A 16,399-nucleotide genomic window follows, 5' to 3' on the forward strand; every position below is an offset into this window, starting at 1 on the left:
ATGTGCTTTTCATATCATAATTTGAGTTCATAAGGTATTATTGAAACTGTTGGTAGCAAGAAGATATGATTTTACCTTCTTTGGCTCAAAGTTTGAGCTATTTAACCTGTCTCTTCACTTTTACTGTCTGAAAAGAAAATTAATATTCTTCTGAGAGCGACAATAAAATATTTGCAGAAATTTGTATATGTACATTTTTATTTATAAAGATACATGTGTAACAAATATGACTGCTTTCAGTAATTCATTTTCTTCAGGCATTGTTTTGTGCATCTTGAAGACATAAAATAGAATTAATGTAAGCATTTGTAGGAATTTCATTTCAGCAATTTAGAGCACTTGTGAAAGACGTCGATGGAATGCCCCTCAGAGAACAAGTCTATTTTCTGCCTGCAGATGACATTATATGATGTAAATAAATTTTAGGACTGCCAGTAAAATGTACAAGACATCTCATTGCCACTGCAATGTTACCAAAAGCAGCATTCTTGCTGGGTACATGGCAGGTTTGTAGCCCCTGACTTACTGCTTGTTGGGGTGGTGGATAATGTGCATCTGCTGCTCAGCCCCCGCTCAGCAGGACAGCCTGAGCCTCGGCTATCAATCTGTCCTCAGCCTCTCATGCAGTTTGTCAAAGACTGATGCCTGCAGTAGAAACTGATTACAAAAAATTCTATTTCTGGCCCACATAAAAACAGTAGTAATTGAGCAGGTTCTTCTTGGTGATGTTTAAAAGTTGTGCTTCAAGTGTTAGTCGTGTGTCAATACTACAGTCGTGTGTTTATGACCAAACGAGATTGGTATACAGGCATTAAAACTTAATTACTGTAAAATAACAATAATTCTGGGACTTTAAGTATCATGAGATTTTCTCTTCAAATATTTATAAGGTAACAAAGATGTTTAAGCATACTACAAATTTGCAAATGTGGAATTTGAAACAGATGGAACAAGTATTTAGCTTTTCCCTCCAGAGGCATCATGGGCAACAAATGCATTGAGTGAACAACATGGTTAGAAGCATTAGGAAATAGCATTAGGAAGAAATATTAAATGAACACCAAGCATTCTTTATCTTAGATAAGCCAAAGCACCATTTTTCAGTCTTAAAAAAAAACATGTAATATATGGAAATTTTGCAGCCAGCTTCAGTCTCTTTTGCCTACAGTGATAAATTCAGAGAGAACTGTCAAGATGCATGTTTTTGGCATAACTGTATGGTACAGTTGTTCTCATCTAAGATGTGCCTTTTCCTGTGTGTCCTATCATTCACTGAGAAATGTTTAAAATCAGAGTCTCGTCATTAAATATTGTGTTTGTTGTATTCATGAAGAGATGAACAACTCATTAAGAAAAGTAGTCATAAAATGTTTGAAATCACTGACCACTATCCCTATAGTGCTGTTAAATATTTTTTTCTGTTAGAAACTTGTCCTTGTGCTTGTGTAAAACCTTGCCATTAGATACAACAATACTGTTAAGCTGTTTCAGTAAGGGAGTTAAGGCAATGGGATCAGCTGGCAGGAGGTTTTGATTTCCAAAGACCTGGATTTTTCGTTTCCCTGGGTCAGTCTTGTCCATGTCAGACGTGCAGCAGTTGCCATACCCCAAAGCCAGCTGGGGGTACTCAGTTCTCCTCAGTGACAGAGATCCTGGGCAGCAGGAGCAGCGTGCTGCAGCAAGACCCAGTGGTGCAAGGTGTTCATTTCTGAGACTGAGTCATCTTAAGAGAAATGGTCTGCAGTGGCAACCTCAGACTTTAACGTGCAACATGACATAAATCGGACAGGGGATTTTGAATGTATCTGTTACAGCACTCCACACATACATCAAATGGTGCTAGCTGTAATAACTACACTGGAAATTAATTAAGTCAAATGAAATCAAAATGTATAAAAGCATAATTTTGTTTTGTGCTCAAGAAAAAAACTATATTCTTTATTATCTAATAATTTTAATAAAATTTAAATCACATGGGACACATTTAGCTCCTCTTCAGAGAATTCTGTTGAAATTGATTTGACTGTTTTTTTTAAATCTTAAAGGAGGTCATTTGTTACTTTGTTTCAATGGTTATAGTTCTTTGGTAATTTATTCTTGATTATTCATGGGTGATGATTGCATCTGTTGCTCAGCTATTGAGTTACATATTAGGAGTGCCGTGTACTGTTGTGACTGATTTTGGACTTGAACGGAACGGGTTAACAGCACTGAATGTCTGAGTTAAAAAAAAGCCTTTAAGTCTTCCCTTCTTTTTCTATTTCCTCAACACACCCATTTTAGAATTTTCCTTTGCTATTCTATGGTAAGTAAGGACAGTCACATGTCGGGAAGGGCAGCAGGGCACAATGAATGCTTGGCTAATTGTTGTGGGAATTGACTTTACTGAGGAAACAAACTGTACAGTTGGAAGTCTCCTGCCTGGCTGGAGTTTGCAGCATCCTGAAGGAGGATAGAGAGAAAAAGTGATGACTTCTGGGCTGCAGGCCTAGTGCCTGGGGGGACACTAACTGTTGCCTCCAGTGAGGCAGTCCTACAAAGATGGGGATAAGGCATATCTGAGTACTGAGGCAGAGAGCTCTGGTGGTATCAGGATCATTCCTGGGATCCCCACTGAAAGTTTTTGCATTCCAGAGACATTTGAGCTTTGCAGGAGAATCTACTTCTGCTCAAGATGTTATAAGAGTTGCGTCAAAAGTAACCAAAAGTGATCCTAAAAATCAGTATTTCTAAAATAACAAATATTTCTGAAAGTGTAAAAAAAACAAAGAATGCGATGCCAAATACTTCTAAGGAAGCTTTCAAATCTAGTTTATGCATCTACAATTCGATATTTTGTGGGAAGTTTTTATTCACCAAATCCCCTGCCAAGTAATTACAAAGTCAAGATACAAGAAAACAGCAATGGTGGTTATAATGTTATGTTGAAGTTATTATGCTTACATACAATATTCATTGTGTGTAGATATATGTATATGCACCTTATATCAGCATGCGATTTATAGAATGTTGAGGTTTAAAAACTTGGTGATAGAATGTGAGTCAGGGATATTCACGACGACTAACTACTCAGAGATGGCTGCTGCTTCTTGTGCTAGCACTGCAATTAGGGAAGATCCTTGAGCCGATGTTCCATTCCTAACAGAATTATAGAATGGGTTAGGTTGCAAAGAACGTTAAAGCCCACCCAGCCCCCACCAGCTCAGCTGCCCAGGGCCCATCCAGCCTGGCCTTGAGCACCTCCAGGGATGGGGCACCACAGCTCTCTGGGCAGCTGTGCCAGTGCCTAACATCTAAAGTTCAGTTCCTGTTTCACATTTTTCTGTGTATGAATGTTTTGTACTCTAATGTTTTAAGAGAACACCGTAAGAATTGTGATTAAAACTGTAGTAATCCACTGAGCCTGTGTTACCATCATCTGAATTTCAACTTACTTGAAATAACTGGTACTGGTGATGACACTTTTAAAAAATGATTACAAGCTTGAATATTGTTTCTGTAAAACGGGGACTAAAATAAACTTCAAATATGTTATTTTCTTTGTATGTGATTTGACTGTGTACAGTTATCTGCACAAGCTGTAAAAATATTTGTCCTACATAGGTCTAATAGTAGGGGCAGGCACTGAAATGCACAGTATTAAGTTTATGTAATATTTATAGTTTTTAGCATTCAAAATAAGAACTGAGTTGTTAAATACATAACTAGTGCTTCACAATGACATATTTACATACTTCGTAGCATGTGAACCTGATCCTTAACTAAATTATGTAAATACCTAGTTGTCTGTGTTTGGTCTCTATTGTTGCATTTGAAGTTGTACTGATTAGGACCTGTTCATACATACCACATATTAAAGAAAGTGTGTTGGGTTGTTTTTTTTTTTTTTGTTGTTGTTGTTGTATTTTGTTTTGTTTATCTGATAGATCATGACATTTGGAATTATTAAGATTTAGAAAAATTATTCCAAGTTCTATTATTCATTTCTCGTCAAGAAAAGCAATATATTTCTACATTAGTAATGCATTACTGTGAATGTATTTGCTATTAGATTTGTTTTCCTATTTGAATGATTTTAATTGGTATTTTCTAAGAGTCTTATATTAACATGAGACAAATCAGTGTTTGTCAGAATTCAGAAACCATGAGTCATTCAGTACTCAAGGAAAGTGTGTTTCATATCCAGTATGCCAGCATGGTAATTCTGTGCGGTAGTGAAAAGTGCTTGTAGGAGGTTTGAAGCATATAATAGTATTTTTTCACCAACGCAAAATATACATGTATTTCTTACTTAAAGCATCCTAAAATAATTTGGATGAACTGGTCTAATTCTTTATTCTGTCACTCAGATTTGCCTCACTTGGTATCTTTGCTGCCTTTTTATGTCAGTTCCTGATAGGGAGGATCCTGTTAATTCTTTCTGTAAGCTACTTGAAGTCTTTAACCCTACAAATACAAATATACAGCTTACGAGATATTGTTTTCTCCTGTTGTACTTGGTTCAGCATTTGTAGTTTGCTAGATGAAGTTCAGTTTGTTAAAAACTTACGAGTTTAACATTTCTGTCCATACTGCTAGTGTGGAGTAACAAACAAGCATCTGTTGCAGTGTTTCAGTGAAATTTCTGTTTACATCCACTGGTCCTGAGTAAAAGATGAAGACGACTAGTGGAAGAATAAATCACTTGTTCCACACTGTCTAAATGAAGAGCTAGAGTTGGTTCTGTTCTGTCAGAAAGCAGACCATCAGCCCTGGTCACAGAATCACAGAATCACAGAATCACATTGTCTAATTGCATTCGCATGTATTCCTTGAGTAGATGCAGTATGGCACAAATGCACTCCCGCATGGCTCAAATGGCTCATGTTCCAAAACCATAAGATGGTGTCTCTTTACTACTATACTTTGTATTTAATTGACAAACAGCTGTGTACAGGTGAACAGCAATTTGCAGAAGGAGGAGGAAGGCAAATTAAAACCAAAGATTCCCACTTGGTAAAAGGAAATCCCACCAGGAGCGCGCTCGAGCATAAGAGGAGGTTGTCCAGAGAGGCCAGTGCCTGTCCAGTGATTTTAGTGGTACTTGTTTTAATCCTACTTTTAGCAATAATGCTAAATGGATTTATACATAGCAAAGTTAGAATGTTGATTTAAGTTTTTTATAAAAAATCCATTTTTTTTACTAGGTCTATTTAATGTAGCCTTCTCAGTTGTCAAGTAACATATTTATTGTGGCTGCCTACTATGTCTAGCATCTTAATTTAGAAAAAACTGCTGAACTGATACTCAGATTCTTTGTTTGTTTGTTTGTTTTTGTTTGATTGTTTTGTTTTTCCGTGGAGGGAACTGTGTGCTGTACAAACTAGAGAAAGTAGCCCGTTATTGAATTGAGTGCTGTATATTAGCCATGTGCGCAGATGGAGCTGTGCACCGTTCAGTAATTGCATTGGATCAAGAGAGTATAATTTCCCTACAGGTGTGACTAATCTGAATAAGCTTTTAAGGGAAAGATCTGTATTTTAAACACAGCATGCATTTCTGAAGTTGCTATTTACAGAAACCATTATAGACTTTTTGGCATGATTTGCTTGTTCCAAGTGTCTGTGATTTCAGCTCGTTACAATAAGTGACTAAGAAAGGGATTGTCATCTTGGCAGGAAGAAAGTTTCTACATTAGAGACACACAGGGAAAATTCCAGATTTTCTAAAGCAATTGGATTGTTATAGAGATGATTGTGGGAAGATTAGATTCCAAACTTTGATGGGTTGGCTTTAACAAATCTTTAATGCTTAATAAGTTAACTGATTTACAGTAACTACAGTGAAGGGAATCGGTAATGAAAATAAATGAATAAATAAACACGAGGAAAAAAAAAATAAAATCTTTCTCAATTTTTAGATTCCAAGGCAGAAGCTGGTGGCAGTTGGCAACAGTTTTGGTGCAGTGAAGTGGGCTGTGCCTAGTGATCCAGCTGCTGAGATGAAGCAAATCTGTACAAATCTAGTGCATTCCTGCCACAGCAACCACTCATCTCTTGTTTAGCTTGTAGCTTTGCCAGGAGGTGATCTGCCACACCATACTCTGGTCAGCAGAGGCTTTCAGCTGGGGATGAACTTGCAGCATGTTCTGTTGATGTGGCTAAGCACAGACCCTGACTCACAGAATCATGGAATCGCAGCATACCTCAAGCTGGAGCCCACAAGGCCAATCAAGTCTAAGCCCAGACTCCACACTAGACCACCCAAAAATCAAACTATGTTTCTGAGAGCATTGGCCAAATGGTTTTTGAAATCTGGCAGCCTCAATGAATGTATGACTTCTAATTACTCTTGTGATCCCCACTGTCCGCTTATAGCTTGCTTGATGCAGGACTCTCCTTTTCCAAAAGATTTCATTCACTTTCATGAGAGTTGAGTGAGACTGGTAGTAGTCATGTTTCTGTCCCTTCAAGGCTGCCAGAAGGGTAGTATATGATGGGAGGTCTTCTGGCTGGGCATGGAGGCTGCCTAAATGTGACAGCTTCAAATGAAGTGAAGAGGTGAATTCAGCTGCTAGTTAGTTTGGAAGGGCAGAGACTAGCTGCAAGACTGGCAGTGGCTGTTGCCATCTGTAGTTGTAATTAAATACTATGAATGCCTCTTAACTGAACATTGAGATATGTTGATGTGTATAGGAATGATGCTGAAAGTGTAAAGCCTTATTTTTGTGCATTAAAAAAAAAGAAAAGATGAATCCATACTTCTGTCCCGGTCACTCCAGCATGCCTTTGTGTAAGCCAAAAGCCATGTGCAGCTCTGTGAGCTCTCAGAGCTTCTAGCAGCTGCTTCTAGATGTGTGCACTGCAACTCTGACTGGTAGCATGCAAGTCGTTCAATTTTTTGCACACTGATAATTTTAATCTACCTTATTTATACAGGAATCCTTAGCATAAGAATTATTTTCTGTTAGGTGCATGCACTTCGCCTTGTAGAAAGTGTTGATACCTCAGATAGATAGATGTTGGCTGTGAGTCTGTATATTTTTGGGAAACATCAACTTGGAGAATGATATAGCCTTACAGTTTGTTCCAGTCAGACCAATGGAATATGTTGAGTATAGCAAAAACTCACTTTAGCCATCTTGCTCCTTATCCCTAGTGCCTGAGTTTTAATTTTAACATAGCCCATTTTAATCACTGCATCGTCAGACATGCACAGACTACCTGGAAAGACTTGCCTGCACTGTCTTGGGTTTAGTTACTTCAGGATGTCAGGAAGTCCTGACTTCCTAAGCTCTGTGATTCTGTGATCTTCCAAATTGCAACTTTACATTTGGGAGGAGAGAAAATGTGTTTCGATGGTTTTGTTCTGTATGTTTATTTTTGCAGCCCTTTGGAAGGTTTTCCTGCTGTAATGACAGTAAAACTTATCAATTATTGGAAGAGTTCCAAGAGCTTTATTCATTTGCATTTGGCTTAGACACACATAGATTAACTTTGCCCAGACCTTTAGATGTGCCAGAGCCCAACATGGAATGTGAGGAGTGTGGTGAGGACTGGATGGGTGAGGAGCAAAAAAGGTGGTCCTGCACAAAGCCTGAAGTTAGTACTATGGAATGTTATCATGTGTTTTATTGTGCTTTATGTCTCATGTGGTGGCAGTATTCAGGATGCATGTGTGCTTGTGCAGAACGAGGCATTTTTGGGGAGATCTGGTTCTTTGTCTATGAAGCCAGAGTAAAAAAGACAGAGAATTGTTATTCCTAAAAAGTAGAAAAATTGTGTTCATGGAAGAAAATGTGGACAGTAATGATACATATAAATTTTTGTTATCATCAATACAATAGTAAAAGGGTGGAAAATTGTTTTAAGAAGTGAATGAAGGTGAAGACACCCTTTGTAGGGAGAATCTAATGCTGTGTGACTCAAGTGCCTCATAGTCCCAAAGTCTGGATTGCATGTAATGTTTCTTCTGATTTTTCTCTTGTAATATCAGTTCTGAAAAGGCACGAGTTGAGTCAAGCTACATATTCGGTTATGGGGCACAGTGTCTGATATTGGGATTGTACTACCTGTGCAAGGCCTGCCCATACAGCCAGGAGCCATTTAAGGTGGTCAGGGCTGTGGGTGATCATCAGAGAGGAGTTCCCAGATTTACACTAAATACACAAAAGGTGAGGGGAAAGTTGTGATTCATGAGTAATTCTGGTTCATGTTAAAGTGATAAAAATAACTGCTGGACATCTTAATTTAAAAACTAGAAAGTAAAAGTATCCAATCTGGAGTATTCTTAATGTCCACTTTTTTTTTTTTTTAGAGCTATCTGAGCTACTCTCTTCTGCTCAGGATAAATATATATAATCCAAAGAGATAACTGAAAAGATTCAGCTGTCAAAACTTCATGTTGTGTAAACATAAGCTTTTTTAGGAAATAGTGTCATTCCTATTATGTTTGTCTTCTCTGCTCTGCCAAAACATGTTCCTGGAAGTTTTCATTTTCTGATTTTAGGCAAGAAGTGGAAGTAAAATACTGGGAAATCCTTTTATATGTTGCAGTTATATGTATTACATCATTCATTACAATTTATCTCAGCATCATAGAATCTTTCAAGTTGGAAAGGAACTTTAAAGATCATATAGTTCAACTCCCATGCAATGAACAGGGACATCTACAGCTAGATCAGGTTGCTCAGTGCCCTGTCCAGCCTGACCTTGAGTGTCTCCTGGGATGGGGAATCCACCTTTCTGGGCAATCTGTTCCAGTGCCTCACCGCCCTTATTGTAAAAAACTTCTTCCTTATATTCAGTCTAAATCTCCCCTCTCTTAGTTTGAAACCATTTCCCCTTCTCCTATTACAATAGACCCTGCTAAAGAGTCCCTTCTTTCTTATAGCCTCCCCTTAGATACTGAAAGGCTCAGTTCTCCCTGGAGTCTTCCCCAGGTTGAACAGACCCAGCTTTCTCAGCCTGTCCTTATGGGAGAGGTGTTCCAGCCCTGGGATTGTATTGGTGGCACTCCCCTGGACATGCTCTAGCAGGCCCAGAATTCTCCTGTACTGTGGACTCCACCTTTGGACACAGTACTCCAGGTGAGTCTCACCAGCACAGAGTAGAGGGGCAGGGTCAACTCCCTTGACCTTCTGACCATGCTGTGTTTGATTCAGCCCAGAATAGGGTTGGCTTTCTGGGCTGTGAAGGTACATTTCTGGCTCCTGTCCAGTTTCCTATTTACCAGCACCTTGAAATCATTTGTGGCAGGGCTGTGATCCATCCTTTCATCCCCATCTCAGTAATAGGGGTTACCATGACCCAGGTGCAAGACATTACTCTTGGATTTGTTGAACCCCAGGAGGTTCACCTGGGCCCACTGCTCAAGTTTATCTGGGTCCCTCTGGATGGCATTCTGTCCCTTGGGTGTGTCAACCTCACCCCACAGCTTGATGTCATCAGCAAACTTGCTGAGGTGCATTCAACCCCACTATCAATGTCTTTAATGTAGATATTAAAGAGTATTGGTTCCAGCACTGAGATGCCAATCATCACTGATCTCCATCTGGACACTGAATCATTGACCACCACTCTCTGAGTACAAACTTGCAACCAGTTCTTCATCCATCAAACAGTCCACTCATCACATCCATATATTTCTAATTTGGGGAGAAGGATGCTGTGGGGGACAATGTCCAAGGTCTTACTGATATGCAGATAGATGACATCAGTGGTTCTTCCCGTGTCCACTTACACAGTTACATTATCATAAAAAGCGACAAGATTGATCGGGCAGGACCTGCCCTTGGTGAAGCTGTGCTGGTTATCCCATACCACTTCTCTGTCTCCATGCCTTAGCACAGCTTCCAGGAGGATGTGCTGCATGATCTCCTCTGATGCTAAGATGAGGCTGACAGATCGGTAATCCCCAGGGTGATCTTGTTCTGTCCTTCTTAAAAATGGGTGCTACGTCACCTTTTTTCCAGTAACCAGGGTCTTCATTTGAGCACTATGACACTTCAAATATCATTGACAGTAGCTTAATGACTACATCAGCTAGTTCCCTCAAGTTTCTGTGATGAATCTCATTGGAACCCATAGATGTATGGATGTTCAAGGTCCTCAGGCTGTTGCGAACCTCATCTTTGCTTACAGCAGGAGGAGCAATGCTCATCCAGTTCCCACCTTCTGAACCATTCACTCAGGGGCTGTGTGTAGAGCAGTCACTGGTGAAGACTGAAGCAAAACATTGTCGAATACCTCAGCCTTCTCCTTGCCTACTGTTACTAGCTTGCCTTTGTTTCTCGCTAGGGAGGGTACACTCTCTTGGGCTTTCCTTTTCCTGCTGATGTAGCTGTAGAAGCCTTTCTTACTCTTCTTTGCACCCCTTGCAAGTCCAGTTTCAGTTGGCCTTCCTGACCCCATGCCTGCACAGCATAGCATATACTTCTTTCAGCTTACCTGTCCCTGCTTCCACTGCCTGTGCATTTTCTTCTTGCTGTCCAGTTTAACCAGCAAGTCCCAGTTCAGCCATGCTGGTCTCTGGCCTTCCTTTCCTGACTTCCTGCACCATGAGATAAAGAGATAAAGGGCTCTTGTATCCTAAGGAAAGCTTCCTTCAAGATCTGCCATCTCCCTGCCAATTTCTTGTCCCTGAGGGCAGATTCCCAGGGCGTTTTGTTGACTAACCCCTTCAGGAGCTGGAAATTGACTTTCCTAAAATTAAGCTTCCAAGATTCCACAGTCGCTTTAGTTGTTCAATAAAATGTGACATAACAGACCAGTGAGCACATATGCATTAAGTTTTATGCAAAGAAGTTAACATTATTTAAATTCTATCCATATGCTGTTACCAGCATGTTGTGGACATGGATTTTCCCACTGTACATTGGCAGAAATAGAGTGATTCCAATTTCTGCAAATGCTCTATATTGAATAGATATGCTTTGTGTTTAACTTTTCAGATCCAGAATGCGAATGATGTGCTCATAGCACCACTGGAGAAGTTCCGTAAAGAACAAATAGGAGCAGCAAAAGTAAGTGGTTGTTGAAAGAATTCTTTTTCATTTCCTGTTTATTTATGAATACATTTTGAAAGCTGGATTGAAAGCAGGCATATGTATTCAAATGCATTTTATGCCATCCTCATAATCTCTAGTAAGTTAGATGGAATTAGTTACTTCAGAGAAGGAGGTAATTGAGATTTGGAGTTAAAGACTGAGCACATGTAAAAGGTTCAGCTTTTTTGTGAATACTGCACATTCTTACCATCTGAAGTTGCATTTCTTTTTTGATGTCTGCATTTGGGTTACGTTGCATCTTGAGTATCACAGAAGCGCACGAGGATTCAAACATTTACCATGGCTGCAGTGACTCTGCAGTGGATGTTGTGTGACAACCAAGAGAAATCTCTGTGCTGTAGGCATACTGTTTGCATCTGACTTCCTTCTGCACCTCACGCAACTGATGCAGCGTGGTGACTGCTATCTGTATATTGCCCAGAGATTTTGCCCTGGTGGAAGTGCTGCAGTTGGTGATTTGATCCAATTCTTACACATGTGTTAGTGTGCTGACTGCCTCTGTGAGGGTAGTCAGAAAATCAGACATTACTGGGGAAAATGATGTCTAAATTAACTTAGACTGGAAGAGCTATTTTCAGTCTGATCCTGGATTTTTAAGTGTTTTCCTGTGACCACGTTGATCATGGAGGTGCATAAAGTCTGTGATAGTCAATTAGAGATACAGCTAAAACCTTTCCTTCTGTCTACACAGATATCCTAGTTCTGAAGCATTTTGGATCACTCATAAAATTTTATGGGAAGCTTTCCATCTGTAAGCTTAAAGGGAAATCTTTGATACTGTAGCTCAGGTTGTGTCTGTGCTGTGCTAAAGCAGCCTCAGAGGGAGAGCAGAGATGTTGGAGAGATTGGGACTTATTGTACTGCTGATACTGCTGATGGGAATGTGTGGAAAACAGATGAAACTGCTTCCACACAGGAACTAAGTAAATGTTTGAGAAGAATTTTTGCAGTGAACCTGAGGTCATCTTTCTCTGAAATTGATGGGTATTAACTTCTCACTTGATATGTTTTTGTGTACAACAGCATTCTTTTCTTGTCCCACCCTGCTGCTGTAAGATGCAGGGGTGGGAGTTTGTTTACTGTGCTGCACAAATCAAAATGTAATCGCAGCACAGAACTATTTTTAGTTCTCAGGAGGCTGTAGTTATTCAGGTCTTTGTGCTGCCATTTCATTTTGTATTTCTACAGCTTAAGGGATATCATTCTTCTCTGCTGAGAACTCTGTTTGAAGCTTAACCTGCTGTGCTGTTGCTGGTCCTGGTACATCAGAAAGAAGATCTGTAGGCAGATCATATAATGCAGAAACATATATAAGACAATTCTGTCTCCTTAGATTGTATCACTCAGGAGATATCAGAATATTTTAATGGTCTAATTGAAGATGACTCCTTTGTTTTTTGAATCAGCAGTTGTTCAACATTAGTTCCAGAGCACTGCTGAACACACCAAGCCCTCTCTATTCAGTTTATCACAAGGGCTAATTTCTCCTCGCTATATCCACTCCAGGAAAAGTGTGGACATGTAACCATTTTATAATATTTGGGGAAACAGTTTGATTTGTCAGTGGTCACACAACAGTGTGCTGAATGTGTACAGGGGAACTTGGATCTGCTACTCTCTCTCTTTCCCATGCCTAATGCATTTTATTATGAAATGCTATGTGTGCACTGTAGGATATTGGCTTGACACATCGATCCCATATGGAGACCTCTTACAGCTCACTGTTTTATAAAATGTCAAACTATTTGCATTCACTGCTCATGAAACTCAATTTTCAAGTTAAAAAGTGAGAGATTCAGGCCACCCATAAATAAAATCATTAAGGTTGGAAAAGTCTGCTAGGATCGTATAATCCCAACCGTCAGTCCATCACCAGCATGCTTACTAAATCATGTCCCTCAGCTCCAATCTCTCTGCATTTCTTGAACGCCTCTGTGGATGATGACTCCACCGTCCCCCTGGGCAGCCTGTTTCAATGCATTACCAGTTTTTCAGAGGAGAAATTTTTGCTTATATCCAACCTGAACCTCCCTTGGCTCAACCTGAAGTCATTATCCCTCATCAGTTTCATATCTCAGTTTCATACATATCCCTCTGAACTGATTTTATAGAAAAATAGAAATTTCTCCAATAGAAATAGAAACATGCAATATAGAAGTAACAAGACCAGTTTGAAATATAGGAGATATTTGGGTATTTTTTTGAAATTCATTTTTAGTGAAATAGAGTACACAATCAGAGTACTTACCTCTGTTGTTGTTCACTTGGTTAAAGCCTTGAGAATTAATTAACTTGTGTAGATACAGGACGACTTTAGGCTGCCATTTATATATCTGCAGTAATGAAGGCTTGTGCAGAGATTCAACTCTTTGAACTCCTCTGGCATGATGTGAATTGATAGCAAACAAGAAACTTGAATGTGTTTTTGTTATTTGGATTTCTACACCAGGTTTCACAGAACACTAAGAATGTCATTTTTTATTTGAGATCTTCTGCAAATGCATCTTCTCTAAACACGTGTTACTTTCTGTTCTATAATACCATGTTTGAGCTTGCTTTTTCCCACTATTAACTTAAAACAGTGTAGAATTGTACAGTGAAACACAAATACACTTCTATTTCTTTGCCATCTCTCTCCTCTTTAAAAAACCCCAGCATTAAATCTTTCATGAGTAGTGAATTCAGAAGTAATTTGCATTGTACCACTTCATAGACTGACGTTTTAGAGATTTGGCACGGAACAATAGGATTAATTCTATCCAACTTTGAAATGGAATTTCAGCAGTTAGAGATGCAAGCAGTTGGTCTTTGTAATCAGCCTTCCATTTTAAGAGCATATTTTATAAGCAATAGTTGCATTATTTATTTTTCTTCTAACTGAGCTTTGAAATTATTCATTTCTGTACTTTGTTAAGCTGTGTTTCGCAACTTCTAAAGCAAAGAATTGTTAGCTATCGTACTAAAATGTGTAACAGGCAATGTTGCTAGGTATCAGTTTCATGTTTTGGTAAAGGGAATGTGAGGAGATGGAGTGCTTTAGAAGAAGACTTTCTCAGCTTTTTTCTTTCTGAAATACTAGGTAAGGCTGAGCTGGAGAGAAAAACAAGCTGTTCTCCCTTGCTGCCCCACCACATACATGCACACACAAAAGATATTAAATAATGACATTTTTCATTAAGATGATCACCACGTTATAATATTAATAAAATAAGTTTGGAAGATTTTGCTACTGTAAATGTCATGTTTAATATGAAGAATGAAAATCTTATATTCTTTTTTTCAAAACTACAACAAGTTTAGGCGAAACACATGATTGCAGAAATCAGAGAATATGGAGGATAAAATATATCCTGTTGACATTACAAAGCTATGCTTCAAATACAAGGACAACATAGTCTTAGAGTACAAAGTTCAAGTGTTTTAGAATCTACAAGAATAGCATTAAAGACCAATTATTCATACACACTTCAAAAAGCTGAAGGTACACAGCAAATCTGGGAAGCGCTTCCTGTTAAACATTGGTACTTGTAATCAAACTAACAATATACAAATCTGCATTACTTGCTCTTCTGGATTTATACTACTTGCTCCTCTGTTTTTATTGCACATATTTCAGTTCTTCCTTTTCTGTACACACTCAGTTTAAGTAGAGCTGAGTTGTCTCCAGAGACTACACAAACGCGGCTTTGCATTGGATAGCCTGTTGATTTACTCCATCTGAGCATGAAAAAAAAAATGACCTCTGCAGTTATTGTACAAATCCTAGCAAAAGCCCGGTGAGCTAACTGGGAAAAGATTTCAAGCATGAAGCACTTGGCCTTTTTTGGTAAATGTGGTCTGCAAGTCCCCAGCTGGTAACGGTGGTGAGATCATTGTGTGATGAGCTGTGTGCAATAAAGCCAAACTTTCATGGCTCTTTTTATTCATCCAGTACAGTATTTAGCAATATTTCTTCCTATGTTTGTTGATCTTCAGAGTAACTTAAATCAGATCAAAGGAAACAGAAGCAATTTTGTTTTTAAGACTTAAAAGAAGCATTTTGTTTCTTCATAACAGTTCCATCTGTTTGTTTCATAAAGTTATTTATTTTGGCCCAAAGGGTTATTTTTTTATTATTATTATTTACTTTCATTCATTCATTCATTCAAAGCTGTGAATTCCTTTCTACTTGGGAAACAAGTCCATGTTTGTTGCTGGATTAATTTTCTTGCATCTGTGTTTGCCTCTGTGCTCCCATGATGTAGGTGTGCAGCCACTGCTTGTTACTAGTATGGTCTCAAAGCTGAGGAGCATAACATAAAAGATACATATATATTTAAGTTCGTCAAAGAGCTCTGAAAACAGAGTTCTAGGTAAAGATCTGAGTTATGCCAGAATGACCATTCAGTGAACTGTTTTTCTTGATACCTAATCAAATGATAGCAATTGTTGGAAGTCCCAGCGCCCCTTTCACAGTGAAAAACAAATGACCTTGCTCCAGCGGGTAAGGCAGAATGTGTTTCATTACAAGCTGCATCTGCATCTGTGGCTCATGATCTGGTGCTTGTGTCCCTTAGTTTTGGAGCATTTTACTGTCAATCAGAACTGGAGAGGGAAGGAGACTGGGGAGGAAGCAGGAACAGCCCAGGCCAGGAGGACTGATGGCCAACTGTTTTGAGTTGAAATGCAACTCAGATTTCCAAAAATGTGCCAGAGTTACCTGATATCCTTTTTGATAAAGTAACTGATTCTGCAGGCAAGGAAATTGAGTGGATTAAACCTCTCTCCGTTTCAGCAGGACACTTAAAGCACACTGCCTGAGACAATTTAGCTTTGATAGGGATTAGTATAAGAAACATGATATGTGAAAGGAACTGGCTAATTGAGGAAAGGCAGTGAGTCTTGTTCGTGGGGAAGACTGTCTGGTGAGAATGAAGTTACTAATTAGAAGATCCCAAGGGACAACTTGAGATAGGGCTTTTGTTTTACTTTCAGTAATGGCCATGTACCAAATCCAGTTGTGCTTCGGGTTGCTTTGAGTCTGTGGGAATTGCCAAAATAAAGGAGAACTACCAGATTGAGAACAAAGTGGAAGATGAGATCAGTCAGCAAGAGGAACTGAGGATGCTAAATGGTTGCAGCATGCAACAAGTTTTCTTAGAATGCATTCAGTAGAATTCATTTTCTCTTAAAAATATTAAAAATTTTCTCTTAAAAAGTGTGACTGGTTGACCAAAAACAATTTCTGAAGATGTACTTTTTTATTTTTTCACTTAAAAAAAATTCTGATTTCCAACCAGAAGCAGACAGATTTAAATTTAGGAAAAATAAATTTCCTATTAACTGTAGCAGGTTGATTTAATTTCGCATATT

General features: G+C 38.9%; 1 protein-coding gene across 1 annotated transcript in view; it reads left to right on the forward strand.

The window, feature by feature from the left end:
- The window catches only part of ARHGAP42 (Rho GTPase activating protein 42), a 153,346-nt gene that overhangs the window by 69,609 nt on the left and 67,338 nt on the right, over positions 1-16,399 (forward strand). The window contains exon 4 of the mRNA XM_052670912.1: positions 10,931-11,002. Within this exon, the coding sequence (XP_052526872.1) occupies positions 10,931-11,002 (72 nt within the window). The remainder of the gene's footprint in view (positions 1-10,930; positions 11,003-16,399) is intronic.

The sequence above is a fragment of the Tympanuchus pallidicinctus genome, unplaced genomic scaffold (genome assembly GCF_026119805.1).
Source record: "Tympanuchus pallidicinctus isolate F22 unplaced genomic scaffold, pur_lepc_1.0 scaffold11, whole genome shotgun sequence".
NCBI classification, from domain to species: Eukaryota; Metazoa; Chordata; class Aves; order Galliformes; family Phasianidae; genus Tympanuchus; species Tympanuchus pallidicinctus.